Below are 22,667 nucleotides of genomic sequence, written 5' to 3' on the forward strand. Positions count from 1 at the left end.
ACAAGCATAGATCCCAACTCATCATCATAAATTTTTTACAATGTTATGTCTTCTGTTCAGTACAGTAAAAAAAATGGCATTTATTGTTGCCAAGTCATCATCATAAATTTTTTATGTTCCAGAAACTAAACTAACAGGCAGAACACACAGCGCGAGAATGGATGAGATCATGACGCTGCACAGAGGGAGACACAAACAATATATACACACCCAAGAAGGAGGCAAAGATCTCAACCTCAGACTATTAAATAAATCCAAACCAAAAGTCCAAAACGCTGGGTAGAAGACGCAGGATCATGACAGTAACAGTAAGTATGTTTCAGCAACTGCAAATGCTAGACTTGATCAACAATTACTTTTTACTGTTCAATACAGTAAAAAACTGGCGTATAATACTGATCACTTATGGATCCTCTTATTGTTGCTCAGGGCCTCTGTGAGTTTGGTTTGCATGATCTCCTTAGTTGAGTATAACGGCAGCTCCAAGGTCGAGAAGCACGTGTGTGTCTCAGGATAGTACTGGTCATAGGAGACGTCCTCGACTTCTTTAACTTTGACTTGCATCTTGATTTTGTCCATACCGAGAATAGGCACCCGGTCAAATCCTGTCACAAACCCTAGAAGAGGAAAAAAGCAGAAATCGATGAATGTCGTGAGTTTTTGTTTACTTTTCTGCATGTTGGGGTGCTTTATCCACAGCCTCAGCTGCTGTGCAACTGATGTTTCCTACCACATGTTCACTGCATCGATTAGCAAATGTCAAAACATTCCTGAGTGATCAAAACTTTAGTAGTCACTGTGATGAAGCAATGTTGCAAATTTACAATGGTAAATTCCTGCTAATAAAGCAGATTAGTAACGTAACTTCCATTTACATGTTAAAATTTAACTAGCTTTTATGATCAAATCAAATCAAATACTTACAAAGGAAAGCTTTCTTCTGGTTCTCAGTCAGTTCATCAAAAACCTCCCAAAACATCTGTATGGTGGGATGGCCTGCGCTGTATTCACCTTCATAATGTGTGTTCTAATCATAGTGAAAGAGACTGTTAGATATATTGAAAATAATTCATTCAAACTGTAATCAAAGCATGCACAAGGATGTGATAAAAAAAAATTGCAGACAAATTACATCTTTGTGTCACTAACGATTTACCTGTTTCAGCTTTTCCCAGTCACTGAAGTCTTTGCCCACCATCACTTCTTGCAGCTCCTTTGGCCTGAAGAGTTTCACCAAATCCCGCTCACACACCAGGAAGAAGCCTCTCTTGAACTCCTGAAACACATTCTCCACTGATGTGTTGAAGGCATGATTCACGTAGGCATCCACAAACTCCTTCCTGTTTGGCAGATAAAAGTAGTGATTTAAAAAAACACAATCACACTTTGGTCAAATCATGAACTGTTCTGTTCCTTTTTGTTTAAAGAGTGGTCGCTTTATATCTCTGCCATGGTCATTTCCCATTAATTGCTTAAATTACTTGCCTATAAACAGGCAAACTGAGGGTGGTGTATCGCACTGGACCTTGTTACCTTTTCTAACCTTAGTAGTAAAAATAAGGAAATTGGTTGGTTGATTATGTCCTTGTTGTAACTATGCTTCTTGGCAAATAAAAGACTATTGGAAAGCCTGATTATTCACCCTCAAATTGTGTCACATTTGCAAGGAAAATGCATTTGTGGGTTGAGCAGCAGAGTTGAGCATGTGACTTTCATCCATGACAAACTTTCCAGATCATCTCTGCTAATGCCAAACAGCTTATTCTGCTATTGGCTCTTGTCTGGTGTTATTTGTTGGATTGATTGGATCATTTGCTGGCATACACCCAACACATCACACTGTTTCCACCAAAACCTAGTTTTATCCGCACTTTGACCCTGTGATCATACAGTAAAATTTTGTGGTGGTGTCTTCTTGATTCACCTGTCTCTGGCTGTTTGGCTTTGGCAGAGAAGATCTGGCATGTTTAAATGGGCGCCACGCACAAATGTGCACAAAAATGACCCAATTTTAGTGGAAAAAAACATTCCAATTCTTTCCAAGAAGTGCTGTTACAACAAAGAAATTATTTACTAAATATAAATATTCTTTTATGTTATGACTTTTTGTTATGTGTAGCTTCTCTCTGGCAGGATAATTCATAGTTTGCTTTTCAAAAACATGTTATAAAAAACACTTTAATTGTCCTCACTTATTTTGACTTGTCACCAATTTTTCCGAATTTTCTGGCTCAAGATCGACATCTTTCCCATCCCAGTTGATCTGTTGAAAAAAAAAGATTTTACTGCTTTAAGAATTGCGTATCCCAAGACCATTTTGAAAACTGTTTTGATTTAAGTTGTGTGGAAAACCCCTACCGAAAAATACATGTCCAGGTTTTCCAAGTCATCATCTTGGTAGTCCTCCAGAATGTACTGCAGACTCCTGTAAACATAATATAGTTTAGGATCATTTGTATAACCAATCAACACCTAAAACTACAAATTTGTGTGAAGTAAATATAACTGTTATTAAATTTTCTGCCTTACTCTCCAACACTTGGGTTGAATTCTATCAAATCCTCCAGTGAAGGCCTTACGCCGAGCAGCTTCTTGAACAGCACCAGTGGGAAGGGTAAGTAGATGATGCACTGGTTGTACAAGGCCAATCCACACAGAACTCCGAACAGGAAGAAACGCTGGTCTTCCTGAGTTGCCTGGTGTCAACAGTGAGGACAAATTAAAATCAAAAGTCGGTGGTCAAAGACTGTATTGATGACTATGATCTGTATTGAACTTTGGTTAGTTATATGGTGTTATAAGGAATCAGTTAAAAGAATGAGAAAATTCTGTGTCCAATGTTATTTCCAATCAATAGGAAGGCTTACTTTTGAGGAGAACCATGCCATTGTTTCAGAGTCATTGAACATGAACATCCCAGATTCAGCTGAGACCAAGTCATGAAAGACTTCATAAAAAAAGTCTTTCTTGTAGACTGCATCGATCACATGATTTCCATCAAAGAAAACCTTCAAGACACAGGGGCAAAAAAAGTTTCGATCAAAACTGCATGAATGCACGAGTTTTTAATATAATTTGTGCCTTGCTATGTTTACAGTACGATACAATTTTATTTAAATGGCACGTTTAAAACAAGGGGGTACACCAAAGTGCTTCACAGTAAGGAATAACGGTAAATGATTACACTGAACAGTAAGTCATTAAAAAAGGTAAAATAGAGAAAATAGAGAAACAAGCAAAAGCATTAGTAAGTAGAGATAGGGAGAAATCATGATTATCCAGAGAAATGAGAAGCAATACAGCAATTAATGAGTGGTGAGAATTAGCGAGTCGGAAAAGCCAGGTCGAATAGGTCAGTTTTCAAGCGTCTCTAAAGGACTGAATGGATTCAGAGGCACGAATGGTAGAAGGAAGACTATTCCAGAGGTTTGGTGCTACAGAGGCAAAAACACGATCACCCCTAGTCTTCAGACGGTGCCTGGGCTGGGCCAGATGATCGTAAAGAACGGCTGGGAGTACAGAGACTGAGGAGGTCGGTGAGATAGTCAGGGGCAAGGTTGTTTAGGCATTTGAAAGTAAGCAGCAGAACTCTAAAATACCTTACCACGAGTGGCCTCTTGTAGTCTCTGTGATTCGTATCAGCCATTTTTTTCATGGTGTCCTCCAAAACTGATGCTCGCCTCAGCTTCACTACAAAGAGAAAGTCTTCCAAAACTGAGGGATAGCGACCGAATGTCCTCAAAAAATTCTGACAGACTTTCATCGCCTCTGTAATCTGAAATAAAGTGAATGATGTCACTTTTACTCTTTCTCAAAGAGAGAGAAATAATCTATGTCACATGTTTTGGAAGTTTTTTTTTTTACCTTGGCATGGTAAGCATTCATGTCAAACACTGTTTTCTTTGATTGCAGATCCATCACAATTGGGAACTTGCACAGGATGAGAGGCTCAGCATGTGAATACTGAAAGGGAAAAACCCATAGAGGTCTTTAAGGTTTGATTGCACATAAATAAAACATACATTTCTTCATGTTGTTTATTTGAACACTGGGTATTGACTAAGAAGTGACCGAACCAAAGATGAGAAGAATGGAATTACAAAGTATGACACAGTAGATTACACACAGACACACTACTTTAGACCAGAACATTTTACCTTTCGTTGTGACTGTAAAAGCCAATGTTGCAAATCCTCCAAAAGGAAATCTTCATCAGCTGACACACAAAAATCGCTTTCTGGTATCCTTCGAGTTTCTGCAACCCTTCTGTTTGCCTAACAACAGAACATCTCATTATCTATTTATCATCATTTAAAAGGCAGAGAAAGGGTTGCATTTCACTTTAGGAATGAGTGAAATGACTGTTTTAGGATATTTATACTAACATTGTACATATATTGGAGGACTAGCAGCAGATTTCTGACTCCAGAGTTGCGGGGAACAGGTTTAAAGGACAGGATCTCTGATAGGGCCTGCTTCCACACCTTAACGTATCGCACCATGGTGGAGGGTGACAGCGAGGACCACCAGTCACCTGAAGAAAAACAGAGAAAAGATAAAAAGGACATGCCATGAAACTTTGAGCACTTTCTCACCTTCCAGATTAAAAAGAGTATTGTGATATCATGTAGACAGCTGTGACAGTACCTATGATCTTAAGACTTTCATTCGACAACCTTGTTACTGCACCAGCTACCGCCACAGCGAGCTTTATGCTCTGTTGCCGTGTGTGTTTCAGCACTGCATGCAGAAGCTCATTGAGAAGAAGGTAGATTCTCAACCCCTCAACTCCAACTGGTTTCTGGTCGAGGGAAGGAAGCAGGCGTAGCACAGCAGCCTCGATCTGTTAGTTTGGCAAGGATTGCAAGAATCGATCAGCAGCAGTTAGGTCCAGGTACTGTTACATGTGTATTACGTTAGGCAGTAGAACGGGGAATTCATACATTATGGAGAGATGCTGATTCCTCAAATTATTAGTAGGATATTTATAAAATAACAAGCAAACAAGAAGACCTTTTGCTACAGATTGCATGTATTCTAGCAACATACCTCTGCCCAAACATTGTCCTTTGTTAACAGGTTCTTGAAAGCAAGCCGTGCATGTTTTAGGTTCAAGCCGTGGTACTTCAGTGAAGTTTGATAATGTTTATCACCGCTAAGAAGACAATGAACAAAGTCCACATATAAGTATGGCACTTATCCATAAGAAAACATTTACCAGCTAAAACAATATTTCAGTTCTTTCAATCCTGAAACACCAGATCTCCCACCTTTGAAATGAGAAAAAGAATGTTGTGCACAGAAACTGTGTATTTACCTTTGTTGAAGGAAACTTTTATTCAGACAGGATGCAGAGGAAAACGCCCCGTAGATTTCCCTGTGAAGATTTAATATTTTCATCCGATTGCAGAAAAAAATGTTTTCAAAGAAATAATTTGAATGACAGAAACCATACAACACCATGCAAACCAACAAGCTGTGACTGCCAGTGCATCATACTTACTGTTTAATCTTTTTCCATGACTTTAAATCACATTCAGAGATCCATTTGCCAACCATGTTATCAAGACAGTGTTGTGATGCAAAGCCACAGTCTGTGTTTGAACCCTCATCAATGTCCTGTGAAGGAAAGTAGTGACTGTTTACATATTCACACATATTCGCACTTCCTCCCATCACAGTCTGTACCTAATGTGTTAGTGTCAGTACCTCATCAGACCAGCATGTTGCAAATGAACAGTTTTCTCCTGCGAAGATGTTTCTGATTTTGGGCCCATTGGTGCCTTAAATGATAGGTAAACACGTCACTTCTTTCATAGATAAATTAATTGCATCCTCAATTTGTTTATTATCAGAGGTGTAGTTACCCTGTGGCAGTCGAACAGGCAGCGGCACAGATGGATTACTCTCCTCTCGATGTCCCAGCTGCCCTTGATCCTCACAACCAAAGGAGTAGACCCTCTTGGATTCAGTCAGCACTAAAGTGTGATTCCTGTGTAGATGATAATATACTAAATATGTATACCTCAAACCCACACATACACTTTACTAACTGCTTTACTTTAAGCATTTTTTATTTAAGATGCTTGATGTTGTCTCTGATATCTGTTAGTCTCTTCAGTGATAATATAATAACTTAAGGTGTTTTTACATTAACATGCTCATGTAACTGTATAACCAGTGATCTTTAAATTAATCTATTTTTTTAACTCTATATAAAAACATTCTTCTAAGAGAATAGTGATACATTTAAAATGTATAATTGCTTCACATGGATGTAAAAGCTGAAAAAAATAAACAAAGAAACATTCCTTGTTAAAGGATGAGACTGATTCTGCAGGATCAGATCTCGGGTCAGGATGCATCTTGTTCAGATTAGGTCAGAACAGTCAGTGAAATGTCCTAGCTTTGTTTGTTTTTTTTCTTACTCTATATAAAATAATAAAATAATAATTCCTGGGATACATTTAAAACTTTAACCTCTGTATCTTTGATGTGAAAGCTGAAAAATATTCAAAGTAACCTGAATATTTCATGAATTAAACAGTATGTGTGTTGTACCTTCCACATGCAATCTTGGTGACCTTTGCCCCCCAGAGCTCTGCAACAAGTCGAGGACGCAGTTCGTTGCGTAGTGAGTTGTGACCGAGCTGTCCGTGTTGACCGGAGCCAAATGTAAACACTGCCCCATGCTGAGGAGCCAAACACACAACCACAGTGTAAAGTCCCACAGCCATTTACTTTTACATGACAACTATTTTAATGTGTTTTCAAAAAATAAAGAATTAAGTTGCTTTTAAAATTTGTGTCCCAGTGGTAAGTACGGCATCAAAATCAAACTCCACAGAGCTTTTCATTCTCTTTCAGCTTTCTTTTTTCATGTTTAGAACTTGTAACTTCTATAGGAAGATGTTTTTGAGACAACATTCAAAATCCTTTTTTTTTGCATTCCTTGAATAATTTCATTTTTTTGTTTAAATCCACACTCTTTACAATAATATATTAGTAAGAAAGGAGAGCATCAAAATGCTCCAGTTGTCTAACCTTTGTCAAAATGGCCGTGTGGTCCTGTCCACAGGAAATGCGCTGAGCTTTCTTCATATTCAAACACTGAACAGGAGCTGGTGTGTGTCTGTCTATAAGGAAAAGGATTGTCAGTGTTATTATGTTACCAGATTATAATGTTCATTAACATACAATAAAGTTAGGACATTTATTGTAAAGCCACAGTACCTTTTGTGTCTCCCAGCCCGAGCTGTCCACAGTCATTTCTCCCCCAGCTGAAAACACCTCCAGAGACAGAGAGGGCGAAACTCCGGTCTCCTCCTGCAGCGACCTGGATCAGGGGGATCGCTGACAGTGATGGCACATGTTGAGGTGATCTGCAGACAGACTTTCTCGTACCCAGACCCAGCTGGCCCCTGCAGTCCTGACCCCACGTATACAGCTGACCATCTGTGGGAGAATCAGCATGTCTCTGTGAAACACTCTCACTCCTGCTATCTTCAACTTTTACTCAGAGTTTATGTTTAATGTCATGCCCAAATGGAAATAAAATTTCCAATTCAGATTTCATATATAAATGCTTGTATGCACAAAAGATAATGTGTACCTGATGGAGAAAGTGAGACTGAAGTTTAAAATTCACCCGTCCTTCTAGGCTTTAAATGATTAGATCTTATTTTGAGTGCACCAATAAACTGCTTTAACCTGCCCACAGTAGCTAAACACACAGTGGCAAAATATTGTTTGTTCCTACATCTAAAATACTCTAATTACTCATTAGATAGATCGATACCTTTATTTGGTTGTTTACAATTGTACCATGCATGTGTATTATAATTATACAATTTAAAATATGTGGAGGAATGTATATCTATATAGACATGTATACAAAGACAAATAACATGAACTACATGACAGATGTTGTTAAATTACAACCTTAGGGTCCGTACAATTATGAAGTGCAAGTTGGCTGGACTGATTCAGGGTCTCTTAATTATTTTAGCTTGTTTAAATAAAAACCTAAGATGAGATGGCTGCTGCTCCCTGACCCTGGTTCTGCTGGAGGTTTTTTCCTGTTAGAAGGGAGTTTTTCCTTCCCACCATCACCAAGTGCTTCCTCAGAGGGGTTCTTTGACTGTTGGGATTCCTCTCTATTATTGTAACGCCTTTACCGTCAAACATAAAGTGCCTTGACGTGACTGTTGTTGTGATATGGTGCTATATAAATAAAACTGAATTGAACTAAAAATCTTTAGCGCTTGCAAAATTCGACTGTACCTTTGGTCAGTGCAACTGAGTGCTGACTCCCACAAGCAACCTGAGAAACCTGCTTGTTAGAAAAAGCTTCCAGTGGCCTGAAAGAGCAGAAGAAGAGAACAGAGCTGAAACAGCCATTTATGACCGCTAACTATGAACCCAAATAAACATGAATCACACTGTATACACTCCTAGGACTACGATGGAGTATTAGGACCACATTAAGAAAAAGAAATTGTGTCAATTTTGAAAATAAAGTTGACACACCCACCCAGCACATCACCCGGGTACCCACAGGAGGGCGGTACAGGACAAAAAAAAAAAGCCAAACCAGACTGAAAATCATCACATATTCCAGGGCTGGAATACATATATACTGTTTATACTGTATCTAATTATTAGAAACTATTTACGATTTTTACATTTTTTGCCTTCTGACCAGATGCAGCTGGTCACACACTGTGTTTATGTAAGGAAAAAATGTCTTGTAACTTAAACCGATTCTGTAACTCATCTACAAAAAGCATTTTGTAAAAGGTAGACTATAGCAGCACTGGCAGTTTGTCTTGAAACAGCTGTCATCTCCACATTTTAACACATTTTCGACTTTTTTAAATAATATTTTTTTCTTAACGTGATACTAATACTCCTTCTCACAGGACCAATAATAATAATAATAATAATAATAATAATAATAATAATAATAAATGTTTGCACATCTGTATCTGTTACCTGGGAGTGAAAGGTGGGTGTCTGGTGTCCACACAGAGAACTTTGCCGCTCACAGACAGCAGTGCGACCACATCATCGCCACAACTCACAGCCTCTATCTTCTCTTTGTGTTTCACAAACTCTGCAGATTCACAAGCCACAAACACAGCAGGTGTGAGTGGACACAGTTCGGTTAAATGTAGCAGAGAGTGAACTTGTTAGTGACACCGATACTCACTCTGCCTGCCTCTCGCTCTTCTCCCATCCTCGTTCTCGTTTGTGCGGATAATGAACGCGTTTCCATTACTTTTAACGAAAGCCAGCACGTTTCGACCTGCCGACAGATCCGCGATGTGATGGCTGATGTTTAAGTAATGAACTCCATCATCAGTGGTCGTGCTGTCGGTACCGGAGCCGTCTTTCACGTAAAACCCGCGCTGACAGTCCTCTCCCCAGGAAAACATGTTGTCGTGTGTTTAGGGGCAACAGCTGATCCTCACTGTGTCACTCTGCAGTCTGTCAACAAGAAACGAAACTTAAACTTAAGCATGCCGCTGCACAGCATCCGGAAAGGAAACAATAACACGAGTCAGCTGATCTGTTAAAGTAACGAAACGAAAGTAAAACTGATAAGAGATAATCATAATAACAATAACAAGGAGAGGTCAATTGTGTAGCTTTTCATTTGGTTTCGTTTCACACGCAGGAAGTGGACAAAAATGCATGTTTGTATTGTACAATGTGGGAAATGTTGATACTGCGTTTAGCTGGTATCAACTTTTTATGTAACAAACCTTAAAAAAAAGAGAAAAAACCAACTACTGTATAAATTTAAAGGCTTGGCAAAAATCATGAAGGAGAGGTTTCTAAAAATAACATGATTTATTGATGCATGCAATTGAGATAGAGGTATTTGGCTCATACACTTCAATGGCCCGTCTTGGCATAACAGAACCCCAGATGTGATGGGCATTAGAGCAGGATCCCCCGGAGTCTGGACACTGGTGGTGGAGATAAAGACGGAGGCTTGAATGGAGCCTGAGTAATGATAGGCGGTGATGGGGAGTGGGTGGGTTGCACGAAGGCGTCTGCAAAGGAGAATGACAGATGCGAACTAAGACTTAAAGTGCTTCGTATGACCTGAGACACGAACCTGAGAAGATGATTGGACAGGACCAGTGATGTCATAAACAGGTTGACAGCGTGAAGAAGTGGAAGTGACGTGAAGAACAGACTGGGAGCAGACAGACATCATAGATCTACCTTACTGAACTTATGTATAAGCTTCATAACAGTTTCAGTCCACCTTCAATGCTCCTGACTTTGCTTCCCTGGCCTCTCCTATGCTAAAAAAAATTAATTCATTAAAAAAATATATATTAACACTAGTACTACTACTACTAATAATAATAATAATAAATAACAATAACAGCAGTTACTGTTAAGCTTTGCCTGGCAGTGTGCAATATATCAAATATGCCTGGAAAAAATATATACTGTATATTTCATGTATAATATATATCTTGGCTCTGTATGACGTTGCTGAGAGCAGATATTCCCAATATGATCATCTTAGACCTGCAGCTGTATCAATGAGCTTGGAGCTCCATCCACTTACTGTTTAAATCGTTTGTGGAGGCAGACATCCACAACAAACTCGGCTTAAAGCCAAAGGATTGTATTTTGAACTCTGAGACTTCCACAGAGTCCAGCATTAACAATTTGGAATTGGAAACGAGCAAAGTGCATCGAATTTCAATTTTAATTTATTCTAAGCAAAGCTTTAATAAAATTTAATCCACATCTGAAAAACTGAACGGTGAAAGTTTTGTTCAGAACGAAGATTAATTCTTTTATGGTGTAAATACTTTTCATAGAATTTTGATATTTAATAAATATCACACATGTCTACAATGACAACATTGCATAGGCTCAATATGATTTACTGAATGCAGTTATTTCGAATATTATTTGGATATTTGAATATTTTATGAGATGTAACAATAAGGAACACTTCCTCCAAACTATATAAAAGCATGTATCACATTTTTATTTTTAGTAGGTGGGATTTCTTTGGTATACATACATTCCATCTACATCACAATCAGCAGCAGTACAACTAACTACAAATGCTACTCTTTGGTCAGCAATTCACAGAGTGCAGCATTACAATGTTATGTCTTCTGTTCAGTACAGTAAAAAATGGCATTTAATGTTGCCAAGTCATCATCATAAATTTTTTATGTTCCAGAAACTAAACTAGCAGGCAGAACACACAGCGCGAGAATGGATGAGATCATGACGCTGCACAGAGGGAGACACAAACAATATATACACACCCAAGAGGGAGTCAGGGCAAAGATCTCAACCTCAGACTATTAAATAAATCCAAACCAAAAGTCCAAAACGCTGGGTAGAAGACGCAGGATCATGACAGTAACGGTAAGTATGTTTCAGTAACTGCAAACGCTAGACTTGATCAACAATTACTTTTTACTGTTCAATACAGTAAAAAACTGTCTTATAATACTGATCACTTATGGATCCTCTTATTGTTGCTCAGGGCCTCTGTGAGTTTGGTTTGCATGATCTCCTTAGTTGAGTAGAACGGCAGCTCCAAGGTCGAGATGCACGTGTGTGTCTGAGGATAGTACTGGTCATAGGAGAGGTCCTCGACTTCTTTAACTTTGACTTGCATCTTGATTTTGTCCATACTGAGAATAGGCACCCGGTCAAATCCTGTCACAAACCCTAGAAGAGGAAAAAAGCAGAAATCGATGAATGTCGTGGAAAAAGTGGAAGTCACTGAGTTTTATTTTGTGCATAACATTATGGCCTGATAGCCCTCTGAAGTCACACTGTCAGTTCATTCATGACTGCTCATCCACCTCAGCAGTTCATCAAATGCTTTTTCCTACTAAAGACCAGATACCAAATGCACAAATTAAGAAATGTAAAAACATTCTGGAAACAAATGAACTCAGCTCATAAAACACGAATATTTTACTTTATTAAATCCTTGCAATTTGTGGCTTTACAAGATTAGCACTCATTGTTTTATATGATCAACTCAAATACTTACAAAGGAAAGCTTTCTTCTGGTTCTCAGTCAGTTCATCAAAAACCTCCCAAAACATCTGTATGGTGGGATGGTCTGCGCTGTATTCACCTTCATAATGTGTGTTCTAATCATAGTGAAAGAGGCTGTTAGATATACTAAAGATAATTTAAACTATAATAGAACTGCAGACAAATTACAGCAGTTTACCTGTTTCAGCTTTTCCCAGTCACTGAAGTCTTTGCCCACCATCACTTCTTGCAGCTCCTTTGGCCTGAAGAGTTTCACCAAATCCCGCTCACACACCAGGAAGAAGCCTCTCTTGAACTCCTGAAACACATTCTCCACTGATGTGTTGAAGGCATGATTCACGTAGGCATCCACAAACTCCTTCCTGTTTGGCAGATAAAAGCAGTGATTAAAAGAAACACATCCACACTTTGGTCAAATCATGAACTGTTCTGTTCCATTTTGTTTAAAGAGTGGTCGCTTTATATCTCTGCCATGGACATTTCCCATTAATTACTTGCCAATAAACATGCAAACTTGTGGTGTATCTCAAGGATATCAGGGCTCTAGACTAACTTGTTGCCATGGGCACACCGGCACAAAAGTTAGGCGCACTCAAATTTTTCAACCGCCATCGCTTAACACATGTGCATCTTTTTGGGGGGGAAATTGCAGTCCATACATATAATATTCATTTCTAAATTATTAACTTACAATCTTGTGCTTAAAGTGCTTTGTCAATATTGTAGAAAATGTTAAACGTAATCATTATCTCGGCCTCCTCTGATGACCTGTTTGCTGTTGCATGCTGCTGAAAGGCAGTGGGGAGAGGGGACACTTGGGCATTTATCGCAGCATATAATGTGTTTTTCTGGATACACTGTGCTTTTCCAGCATTCAAAGATTGGTGGCAACGTGTCAGAGCACTGGCTATGAATTTCAGACGGATCAGGCCTTAACTTAACAAAAAAGTTATCAATAGTTCTTTTCATCTTTTCTTATTACCCAGAGCTACATCCACTTCTGTCGGGCCTAGGCTGCTCACTAGGGCTGGGTATCATCACTGATTTCTATAATCCATTCGATTCCAGTTCTCAAAGTCCTGATTCAATTTAGCCTCAGACAGTCAGAAATATTATAATTCTGATCATTTATCAGTACTGACTTCATCAGAATTGTGAACATCACAGCAGATGCCTTTGTGTCAAAGTAACTGAGAATAAAACACCGAAAAACATGAAGGAGATTTTTCTGGCCTGGCTTTTTATAGCAGATAACCTTAAAAACATTCTGCAATATTCTGTAATTTTGCATAATTTTAAAAAGTTTAAATTTCTTCAGTATTGAACAACAGAAAAAATAGGCTTTCTTGTCCGAGGTCATTTAAGTGAAAAAAAGAAAAAGAAAAGAAAAAGACAGTGGCCGACAGCGCTGTAAAAAACGGTAGACTGGTGGGTAATAAGCGAATGAATAATACAGAAAACAGAGATTGGAGACGGGAAACTGTTCTTGAAGTACAGAGAGAGATAGAGAGAGAGCTAGCTGTGCATGAAGTGTGATTTTAATAGTCGTGGAAGCAAAACAGCAAAATTCATGACAACATTGACCAAATGTGAAGCGCAGTTTGCTGCTTCTTTTGCTGCTGGCTCGGCGAATTTTGGTTGGAGAGACAAAACCTGCAGCTCAGAATCAGCGCAAAAAGACGTAAACACAGAGCGGACCCGATGCATCAGAATCGCTAAGCTCCGACAGCGTGTCCGTCTACGGGCCGTCGGGTGAGAAAGCCGAGAAAGACAAAGCTGATTCTGATGCGTCGGGTCTGTGTTTACGTCTTTGTGTGGAATCCGTGTACCTGCTCTCATTTGCTGTTTGGTTGTTGTTGAAATAGTTTTGTGAGCTTTAACCTGAGAATCTGGCGTTTCTGGCAAAACTCAATTATATTTAAAAGTCAATTCAGGATTTAATGAATCGATATCGCTTTATTCAAACTACTCACCTCCCTCTTCCAACTGCACTTTCAACTGGACCAAGGCCAATCAGAGAGGTCCCGCCCCTGACTATCTCTGATTGGTTTAGTGACCACACGGAGAGTTGCAGAGATTTTTTTTTTTTTTTGGTTACCTGAACAGTGTGACCAAATATTTTTTTAGGCGCACCACTGAAAAATTTGCTCGCATTTGCGACCAAATTGGTCGCACTCTAGAGCCCTGGATATACACCGAGTCTTGGTACTTTTTCTAATTAAATGCTTCTGCTTGGTCACAAAACAGTTTAATGTATGTTTCTTTGCAGATGATATCCAGTTATATCTTTCTGTCAGCTCCATTGTCACTGTCACTGTTGGTAGAGTCGTTAGATATTATGTGATGACTTGTTATTATCTCTAGCTTCTCTTTGGCAGGACAATACTATATTTGGTTTTAAAATGCATGTTATGAAAAAATGCTGCCATTGTCCTCACTTATTTTGACTTGTCACCAACTTTTCAGGACCTTCAGGATCAAGGTCAATGTCCTTTCCATCCCAGTTGATCTGTTGGGGAAAAATAGATATTATTGATTAAAGAAGCGAGTTGATATCAAAGCCGTTTTTGACTTAAAGTTGTGTTAAACACCTACCGAAAAATACATGTCCAGGTTTTCCAAGTCATCATCTTTGTAGTCCTCCAGGATGTACTGCAGACTCCTTTAAACACAAACTACTTTGAGATGATTTGTGGAACCAATCAGCACCTAACACTACAAATATTTGCACAATACAGCAAATACAAGGGAACTTTATCCCTTACTCTCCAACACTTGTGTTGAATTCTATCAAATCCTCCAGTGAAGGCCTTACACCGAGCAGCTTCTTGAACAGCACCAGTGGGAAGGGTAAGTGGATGATGCACTGGTTGTACAAGGCCAATCCACACAGAACTCCAAACAGGAAGAAACGCTGGTCTTCCTGAGTTGCCTGATGCTGACAGTAGAGACATTTGAAATTGTTTTCTTGAATTAAGGAGTAATAAATCAGCAATCACAATTGTTAAATAGTTTTAGAAGTCAGTCTCGGTCTATTTAAATTATATTTTTAGTAACTTAGTAACTCTTACTTTTGAGGAGAACCATGCCAGTGTTTCAGAGTCATTGAACATGAACATCCCAGATTCAGCTGAGATCAAGTCATGAAAGACTTCATAAAAAAAGTCTTTCCTGTAGACGTCATCGATCATTTCATCAAACAAGACCTACAAGACAAAATTATAAAAAGTAAACAAAATTTGTTGTATGCCAAAATATTGTTTATATAACAATGTGTACACAACAATGCAAACATTTTGAGTTGGCTTGTTGTTTTTACCCTAAGTGGCTTCTTGTAGTCTGTGTCACAAGCATCCGCCAGTTGTTCAAAGGTGTCTTCCAAAATGGTTGCTCGCCTCAGGTCCAGTAAAAATACATCTTCATCGTAATCATCAAAAATGTACAAAAAGTCAAAGAAATTCTCCAAGTAGTAACTCATCTGCATTGTCTGGAAAAAAAAGTTCAAGATTCAACGTGTTTTTGTTTTGCCTACCTGATTACTTACTTTAAAGTGTATTTTAAACAGAGTATTGTATCACACCAAATTCATATAAGGATGTCATTTACCAGCTTGGTGTATTCAGAATTAGAGTCAAAAACCAATTTTTTTGATTGCAGGTCCATCACAATTGGGAAGTCACAAAGGAGAAGTGGCTCAGCTTTGGCATTCTAAACACAGAAAAGAAAACATACAGTTCTTTTGAGTTTAATAATGCAATTGTTAGCAATGCAGACATTTTCAGTTGGAACCACTCATTTTTTTATGATATGTTACATGCTGTAATGTGATTGTCATGATTTGGCTGTGCAGCAGGCAGGAAAGGACCCAAATGCAGACTCACGGAGGCGAAAGTAGACTCAGACACAGCTTTTTTTGCTAAATGGCAAAACAACACAAAACTAGACTGGGAAATTATATAAACCGGGCACACGGGGACACGCACAACCATGAGGGAGATGCTGACATAAATACACAGGAGGATAACGAGGGAAGTAAGAACACACGGGGAATACAGCTGACACGAATGAACCTGACGCCACAGGGGAAGCACAACTAGACACACAGAACATGGAAATACGAGACTTTCACAATAAAACAGGAAATGTAGAAACATCACACAGGAGCCGACAGGAGGGAGCATGAGAGGGAGAGAGAGAGAGAGGAGACGAGAGAGACAAGACACAAAGGGCGACACAATATTCAAACATGACATGGTGACTGGGAGGACACAACACTCAGAGAAACGAGAAGGTCTAGGAAGACAGATAAACACAATAGATGGAGAAAATATGGAATGACACACAAGGATGGGAACACAGGCACAGAAGAGGGAAATAAGGCACAAAGACTAACACACATAAACACATACTGAACAAAAGCTAACAGAATAAACTCAGGGAACCATAACACAAAATGTCATAAAAACAGAAGAAACTCAGAATGCTGGGACCCAGAACCATGACAGTGACGGTAAATATAATGTCAGGCTGCATAATGGGATGTTAATATGAACAGATGGTGAAGAGTCAATGAATGATCGCACCCAAGGCAAATGACAAAAGAAAAAAAGAGAAAACAGCCATCACAAAAGCAGACCCAACCACATGACAGACACATCGCTTTAGCCTAAAACAGAAACAAAAGGCAGGGTTTTTGTTTTGTTTACCCCGTTTTCTGAACGTAAATGCCAGTGGTCCAGATCCTCATTAAGAAATGCTTCATCCAACAATAAATAAAAACTGCTCTCCGGTATCCTTCGAGATTCCGCAACCCTGCTGTTGGCCTTTAAAAGAAAAATTTTACTTACAATTTATTTTTGTTTTCAGGTTAAAAAAAGAGGCATTAAGGCTTAAGAAGGAGTAAAATGACTGGTTTAAGATAATAACACTGACGTTGTACATGTATTTGAGGACTAGCAGCAGATTTCTGACCCCGGAGTTGCGGGGAACAGGCACAAAGGACAGGATCTCTGAGAGTGCCTGCTTCCACACGTTAATGTGTCGAATCATGGTGGAGTGCGACAGAGAGGACCACCAGTCGCCTGAAGAAAACAATAACGTTAGCAAAAGTAAAAACAGCAGATAGAAGGGCTTTAAAATTTCCATGTATAATAGCGGTGGTGGGTATAGGCAACATACCCATAATCTGGAGGCTTTCATTCGACAACCTTGTTACTGCATTGGCTACCGCCACAGCGAGCTTTATTCTCTGTTGCCGTGTGTGTTTCAGGACTGTGTGCAGAAGCTCAATGAGAAGAAGGTAGATTCTCAACCCCTCCACTCCCAGTGGTTTCTGATCGAGGGAAGGAAGCAGGCGTAGCACTGCAGCCTCGATCTGTTAGTTTGGCAAGGATTGCAAGGATCACTCAGCAGCAGGTAGATCAAAGGTGGACTGTTTTTGTGCAGGGTGGCGTTCAGAGGAAAAATGTTCGGATTATTTAGGTATCTTATAAAAACCAGGATTCTTACCTTGTCACTTAGAGTGTATCCAGTTACTATTAGCAAATATCCCCTAAATGAGTCATATGCAAGTGTTTTTTTAAAGGCGACTGTGCCTGTTCAATATGTGGCCACAGATAACAAGTACATTACAATAATATATACAATATATGAAATGATAATCATGTGTCTGCTTGATTAAGCTATATCAGGTTTTAGACTGTCTCAGTGATACAAATGGGTAGAAACTAGAAGACAGTCTAGACTGAGGCTTTGTTTTAGAGTTGTAATTACATGTGAGTGTCTGAGATAGTCTGAGTTTTGTACATACTGCAACAGTCAAAATAACAATTGAAATACTCCCCTCCCCCCCCTCCAAGTATAAAAAGGATCAAATGAATGATTGTCAACATAGACATAAAAACAAGGAGTCATGAGTCTTGACATTTCTCAAATTATTGGAAAGATTATTTATAAAAACAAAAACAGAGCCTTTTCCTACAGATTACATGTATTCTAGTAACATACCTCTGCAAGAACATTGTCTTTCTTTGCCAAATTTTTGAAAGCATGCCGTGCATGTTTCATGTTCAAACCGGGGTACTTTGGTGAAGTTTGGAAATGTTTATCACCGCTAAGAACACAAAGAAAAAAGTCCACATTAAAGCGTTTCTTCTTCTGCATCAGCAAATATATATAGCAGCTAAAACATTACCGCGATCACCCAGTTAAGTTAAGAGCATGTTCACATTTGCTAATTAATTAACTTTTAACACTGATAGGAATATCATTAGTTTGGCTGCTATTTTGACATCAACCAATGTACCAGACAAACCCACACTGTGTCCTCTTATTCATGCTAATAAGAATCATTGATATCATTACAAATTAGCACAGAATAGCCATAAATGGCAGCGCTAAATTTCTCAAGCCAAAACATATTAGACCTACCACCGACAACCTGCCATGACATGGACATTAACTCTGTATTTACCTTTTTTCAAGGAAACTTTTATTCAGATAGGATGCAGAGGAAAATGCCTCCATGATTTCCCTGTGAAGATTTAATGTTTTCATTCAATGGCAGAAAAAAAAACTTGCTTTCAAACGAATAATTTGAGTCACAAAAGCCATAAATCACCAGGCAAACCAACAAGCTGTGACTGCCAGTGCATCATACTTACTGTTTAATCTTTTTCCATGACTTTAAATCACATTCAGAGATCCATTTGTCAACCATGTTATCAAGACAGTGTTGTGATGCTATGTCACAGTCTGTGATTGAACCCTTGTCAATGTCCTGTGAAGGAAAGTAGTGACTGTTTACATATTCACACATATTCGCACCTCCTCCCATCACTTAATGTGTTAGTGTCAGTACCTCATCAGACCAGCATGTTGCAAATGAACAGTTTTCTCCTGCAAAGATGTTTCTGATTTTGGGCCCATTGGTGCCTTAAATGATAAGTAAACACGTCACTTCTTTCATAGATAAATTAATTGCATCCTCAATTTGTTTATTATCAGAGGTGTAGTTACCCTGTGGCAGTCGAACAGGCAGCGGCACAGATGGATTACTCTCCTCTCGATGTCCCAGCTGCCCTTGATCCCCACAACCAAAGGAGTAGACCCTCTTGGATTCGGTCAGCACTAAAGTGTGATTCCTGTGTAGATGATAATATACTAAATATGTATACCTCAAACCCACACATACACTTTACTAACTGCTTTACTTTAAGCATTTTTATTTAAGATGCTTGATGTTGTCTCTGATATCTGTTAGTCTCTTCAGTGATAATATAATAACTTAAGGTGTTTTTACATTAGCATGCTCATGTAACTGTATAACCAGTGATCTTTAAATTAATCTATTAAATTTTTTTAAACTCTATATAAAAAATGTATTCTAAAAGAATTGTGATACATTTAAAATGTATAATTGCTTCACATATAATTGCTCCTTTGTCCCACACACCATCAAACTCTTTAACTCCTCTCTGGAGGGGAGAGGGAGGGGAAACAGGAGGACAAAGGAGGGGGGAACAACTAAGCTGTAGTGCCTCTTCACCTCACTGTACAATACCTTGTGCAATACTTTTTGTAAATAGTCAACAGTGCAATAGACTCAATACTTGAAATGTGCAATTCACTTGTATTTTTATTTTTATTCCTATTTATTCTATTTATCCCCTTCGTATATTTTATTTATATTTGTCTCTGTTGTGTGTGTGTGTGTGTGTGTGTGTGTGTGTGTGTGTGTGTGTGTGTGTATATATCATTCTGTAACTCTGTAACTTCTGTCGGTGCTGTGCTTTTTGGAAATCGAATTTCCCAGAGGAACCCACCCGAGGGATTAATAAAGTTCTATCTTATCTTATCTTACATGGATGTGAAAGCTGAGAAAAATAAACAAAGAAACATTCCTTGTTAAAGCTGAAAAAAATTAGATCATGAATTAAACAGTATGTGTGTCGTACCTTCCACATGCAATCTTGGTGACCTTTGCCCCCCAGAGCTCTGCAACAAGTCGAGGACGCAGTTCGTTGCGTAGTGAGTTGTGACCGAGCTGTCCGTGTTGACCGGAGCCAAATGTAAACACTGCCCCATGCTGAGGAGCCAAACACACAACCACAGTGTAAAGTCCCACAGCCATTTACTTTTACATGACAACTATTTTAATATGTTTGCAAAAAATAAAGAATTAAGTTGCTTTTAAAATTTGTGTCCCAGTGGTAAGTACGGCATCAAAATCAAACTCCACAGAGCTTTTCATTCTCTTTCAGCTTTCTTTTTTCATGTTTAGAACTTGTAACTTCTATAGGAAGATGTTTTTGAGACAACATTCAAAATCCTTTTTTTTTGCATTCCTTGAATAATTTCATTTTTTTTGTTTAAATCCACACTCTTTACAATAATATATTAGTAAGAAAGGAGAGCATCAAAATGCTCCAGTTGTCTAACCTTTGTCAAAATGGCCGTGTGGTCCTGTCCACAGGAAATGCGCTGAGCTTTCTTCATATTCAAACACTGAACAGGAGCTGGTGTGTGTCTGTCTATAAGGAAAAGGATTGTCAGTGTTATTATGTTACCACATTATAATGCTCATTAACATACAATAAAGTTAGGACATTTATTGTAAAGCCACAGTACCTTTTGTGTCTCCCAGCCCGAGCTGTCCACAGTCATTTCTCCCCCAGCTGAAAACACCTCCAGAGACAGAGAGGGCGAAACTCTGGTCTCCTCCTGCAGCGACCTGGATCAGGGGGATCGCTGACAGTGATGGCACATGTTGAGGTGATCTGCAGACAGACTTTCTCGTACCCAGACCCAGCTGGCCCCTGCAGTCCTGACCCCACGTATACAGCTGACCATCTGTGGGAGAATCAGCTTGTCTCTGTGAAACACTCTCACTCCTGATATCTTCAACTTTTACTCAGAGTTTATGTTTAATGTCATGACATAGACCCTGTGTGGACAATTAGTAAGGCAACCAAACGTGTTTCGTATAAATGTAAGTTGGATGGACTGACTCTGTCTAAATTATTTGAGTTTTTCATTTACATTTGTAGCAGTTTATTGCAGAACTGTACTGTACCTTTGGTCAGTGCAACCGAGTGCTGACTCCCACAAGCAACCTGAGAAACCTGTTTGTTAGAAAAAGCTTCCAGTGGGCTGAAAGAGAAGGAACAGGAAACAGAAGAAAAATCCAAATAAACAGGCTACACACTGCGGGGTTAAAGGCCTAATCATAACAGCCATAATAAATCATTTTGCACATTTCTATTGCCAGTCTATGGAACATACTTTTTTTCTTAACGTGGTACTAATACTCCTTCTCATAGGACCAATAAAAACAACAACAACAACAATAATAATAAATGTTTGCACATCTGTATCTGTTACCTGGGAGTGAAAGGTGGGTGTCTGGTGTCCACACAGAGAACTTTGCCGCTCACAGACAGCAGTGCGACCACATCATCGCCACAACTCACAGCCTCTATCTTCTCTTTGTGTTTCACAAACTCTGCAGATTCACAAGCCACAAACACAGCAGGCGTGAGTGGACACAGTTCGGTTAAATGTAGAGAGTGAACTTGTTAGTGACACCGATACTCACTCTGCCTGCCTCTCGCTCTTCTCCCATCCTTGCTCTCGTTTGTGCGGATAATGAACGCGTTTCCATTACTTTTAACGAAAGCCAGCACGTTTCGACCTGCCGACAGATCCGCGATGTGATGGCTGATGTTTAAGTAATGAACTCCATCATCAGTGGTCGTGCTGTCGGTACCGGAGCCGTCTTTCACGTAAAACCCGCGCTGACAGTCCTCTCCCCAGGAAAACATGTTGTCGTGTGTTTAGGGGCAACAGCTGATCCTCACTGTGTCACTCTGCAGTCTGTCAACAAGAAACGAAACTTAAACTTAAGCATGCCGCTGCACAGCATCCGGAAAGGAAACAATAACACGAGTCAGCTGATCTGTTAAAGTAACGAAACGAAAGTAAAACTGATAAGAGATAATCATAATAACAATAACAAGGAGAGGTCAATTGTGTAGCTTTTCATTTGGTTTCGTTTCACACGCAGGAAGTGGACAAAAATGCATGTTTGTATTGTACAATGTGGGAAATGTTGATACTGCGTTTAGCTGGTATCAACTTTTTATGTAACAAACCTTAAAAAAAGAGAAAAAACCAACTACTGTATAAATTTAAAGGCTTGGCAAAAATCATGAAGGAGAGGTTTCTAAAAATAACATGATTTATTGATGCATGCAATTGAGATAGAGGTATTTGGCTCATACACTTCAATGGCCCGTCTTGGCATAACAGAACCCCAGATGTGATGGGCATTAGAGCAGGATCCCCCGGAGTCTGGACACTGGTGGTGGAGATAAAGACGGAGGCTTGAATGGAGCCTGAGTAATGATAGGCGGTGATGGGGAGTGGGTGGATTGCACGAAGGCGTCTGCAAAGGAGAATGACAGATGCGAACTAAGACTTAAAGTGCTTCGTGTGACCTGAGACACGAACCTGAGAAGATGATTGGACAGGACCAGTGATGTCATAAACAGGTTGACAGCGTGAACAAGTGGAAGTGACGTGAAGAACAGACTGGGAGCAGACAG

General features: G+C 39.2%; 2 protein-coding genes across 2 annotated transcripts; both read right to left on the reverse strand.

The window, feature by feature from the left end:
• Window positions 1–41: 41 nt before the first annotated feature.
• Window positions 42–9,482, reverse strand: LOC146706532 (putative E3 ubiquitin-protein ligase HERC4). Its single transcript, XM_085464714.1, has 23 exons — window positions 9,212–9,482; window positions 8,995–9,115; window positions 8,284–8,360; window positions 7,234–7,455; window positions 7,045–7,136; window positions 6,562–6,692; window positions 5,868–5,992; window positions 5,710–5,783; window positions 5,504–5,619; window positions 5,318–5,377; window positions 5,050–5,155; window positions 4,648–4,843; window positions 4,386–4,534; window positions 4,158–4,274; window positions 3,865–3,963; window positions 3,605–3,775; window positions 2,868–3,008; window positions 2,530–2,696; window positions 2,359–2,425; window positions 2,193–2,263; window positions 1,157–1,340; window positions 925–1,027; window positions 42–617 (listed from the first exon to the last, which is right to left on the reverse strand). Exons 1-23 carry the CDS (start codon window positions 9,435–9,437, stop codon window positions 400–402), a joined length of 3,033 nt encoding a protein of 1,010 aa, XP_085320840.1. The 5' UTR covers window positions 9,438–9,482; the 3' UTR covers window positions 42–399.
• Window positions 9,483–10,882: 1,400 nt separating this feature from the next.
• LOC146706533 (putative E3 ubiquitin-protein ligase HERC3) lies at window positions 10,883–21,929 on the reverse strand. The gene is made up of 23 exons (XM_085464713.1): window positions 21,659–21,929; window positions 21,445–21,565; window positions 21,137–21,213; window positions 20,692–20,913; window positions 20,503–20,594; window positions 20,019–20,149; window positions 19,081–19,205; window positions 18,923–18,996; window positions 18,726–18,841; window positions 18,536–18,595; window positions 18,070–18,175; window positions 17,242–17,437; window positions 16,996–17,144; window positions 16,770–16,886; window positions 15,670–15,771; window positions 15,383–15,550; window positions 15,135–15,269; window positions 14,829–15,001; window positions 14,659–14,725; window positions 14,502–14,572; window positions 12,242–12,425; window positions 12,056–12,158; window positions 10,883–11,724 (listed from the first exon to the last, which is right to left on the reverse strand). The coding sequence occupies exons 1-23, from the start codon at window positions 21,882–21,884 to the stop codon at window positions 11,507–11,509; spliced, it is 3,033 nt and encodes a 1,010-aa protein (XP_085320839.1). The 5' UTR covers window positions 21,885–21,929; the 3' UTR covers window positions 10,883–11,506.
• Between the last annotated feature and the right edge of the window lie 738 nt (window positions 21,930–22,667).

Source organism: Copadichromis virginalis, linkage group LG7 (assembly GCF_057382275.1).
Source record: "Copadichromis virginalis isolate Kocher_CV1m ecotype Utaka linkage group LG7, C_Virginalis_male_GT1.1, whole genome shotgun sequence".
NCBI lineage: Eukaryota > Metazoa > Chordata > Actinopteri > Cichliformes > Cichlidae > Copadichromis > Copadichromis virginalis.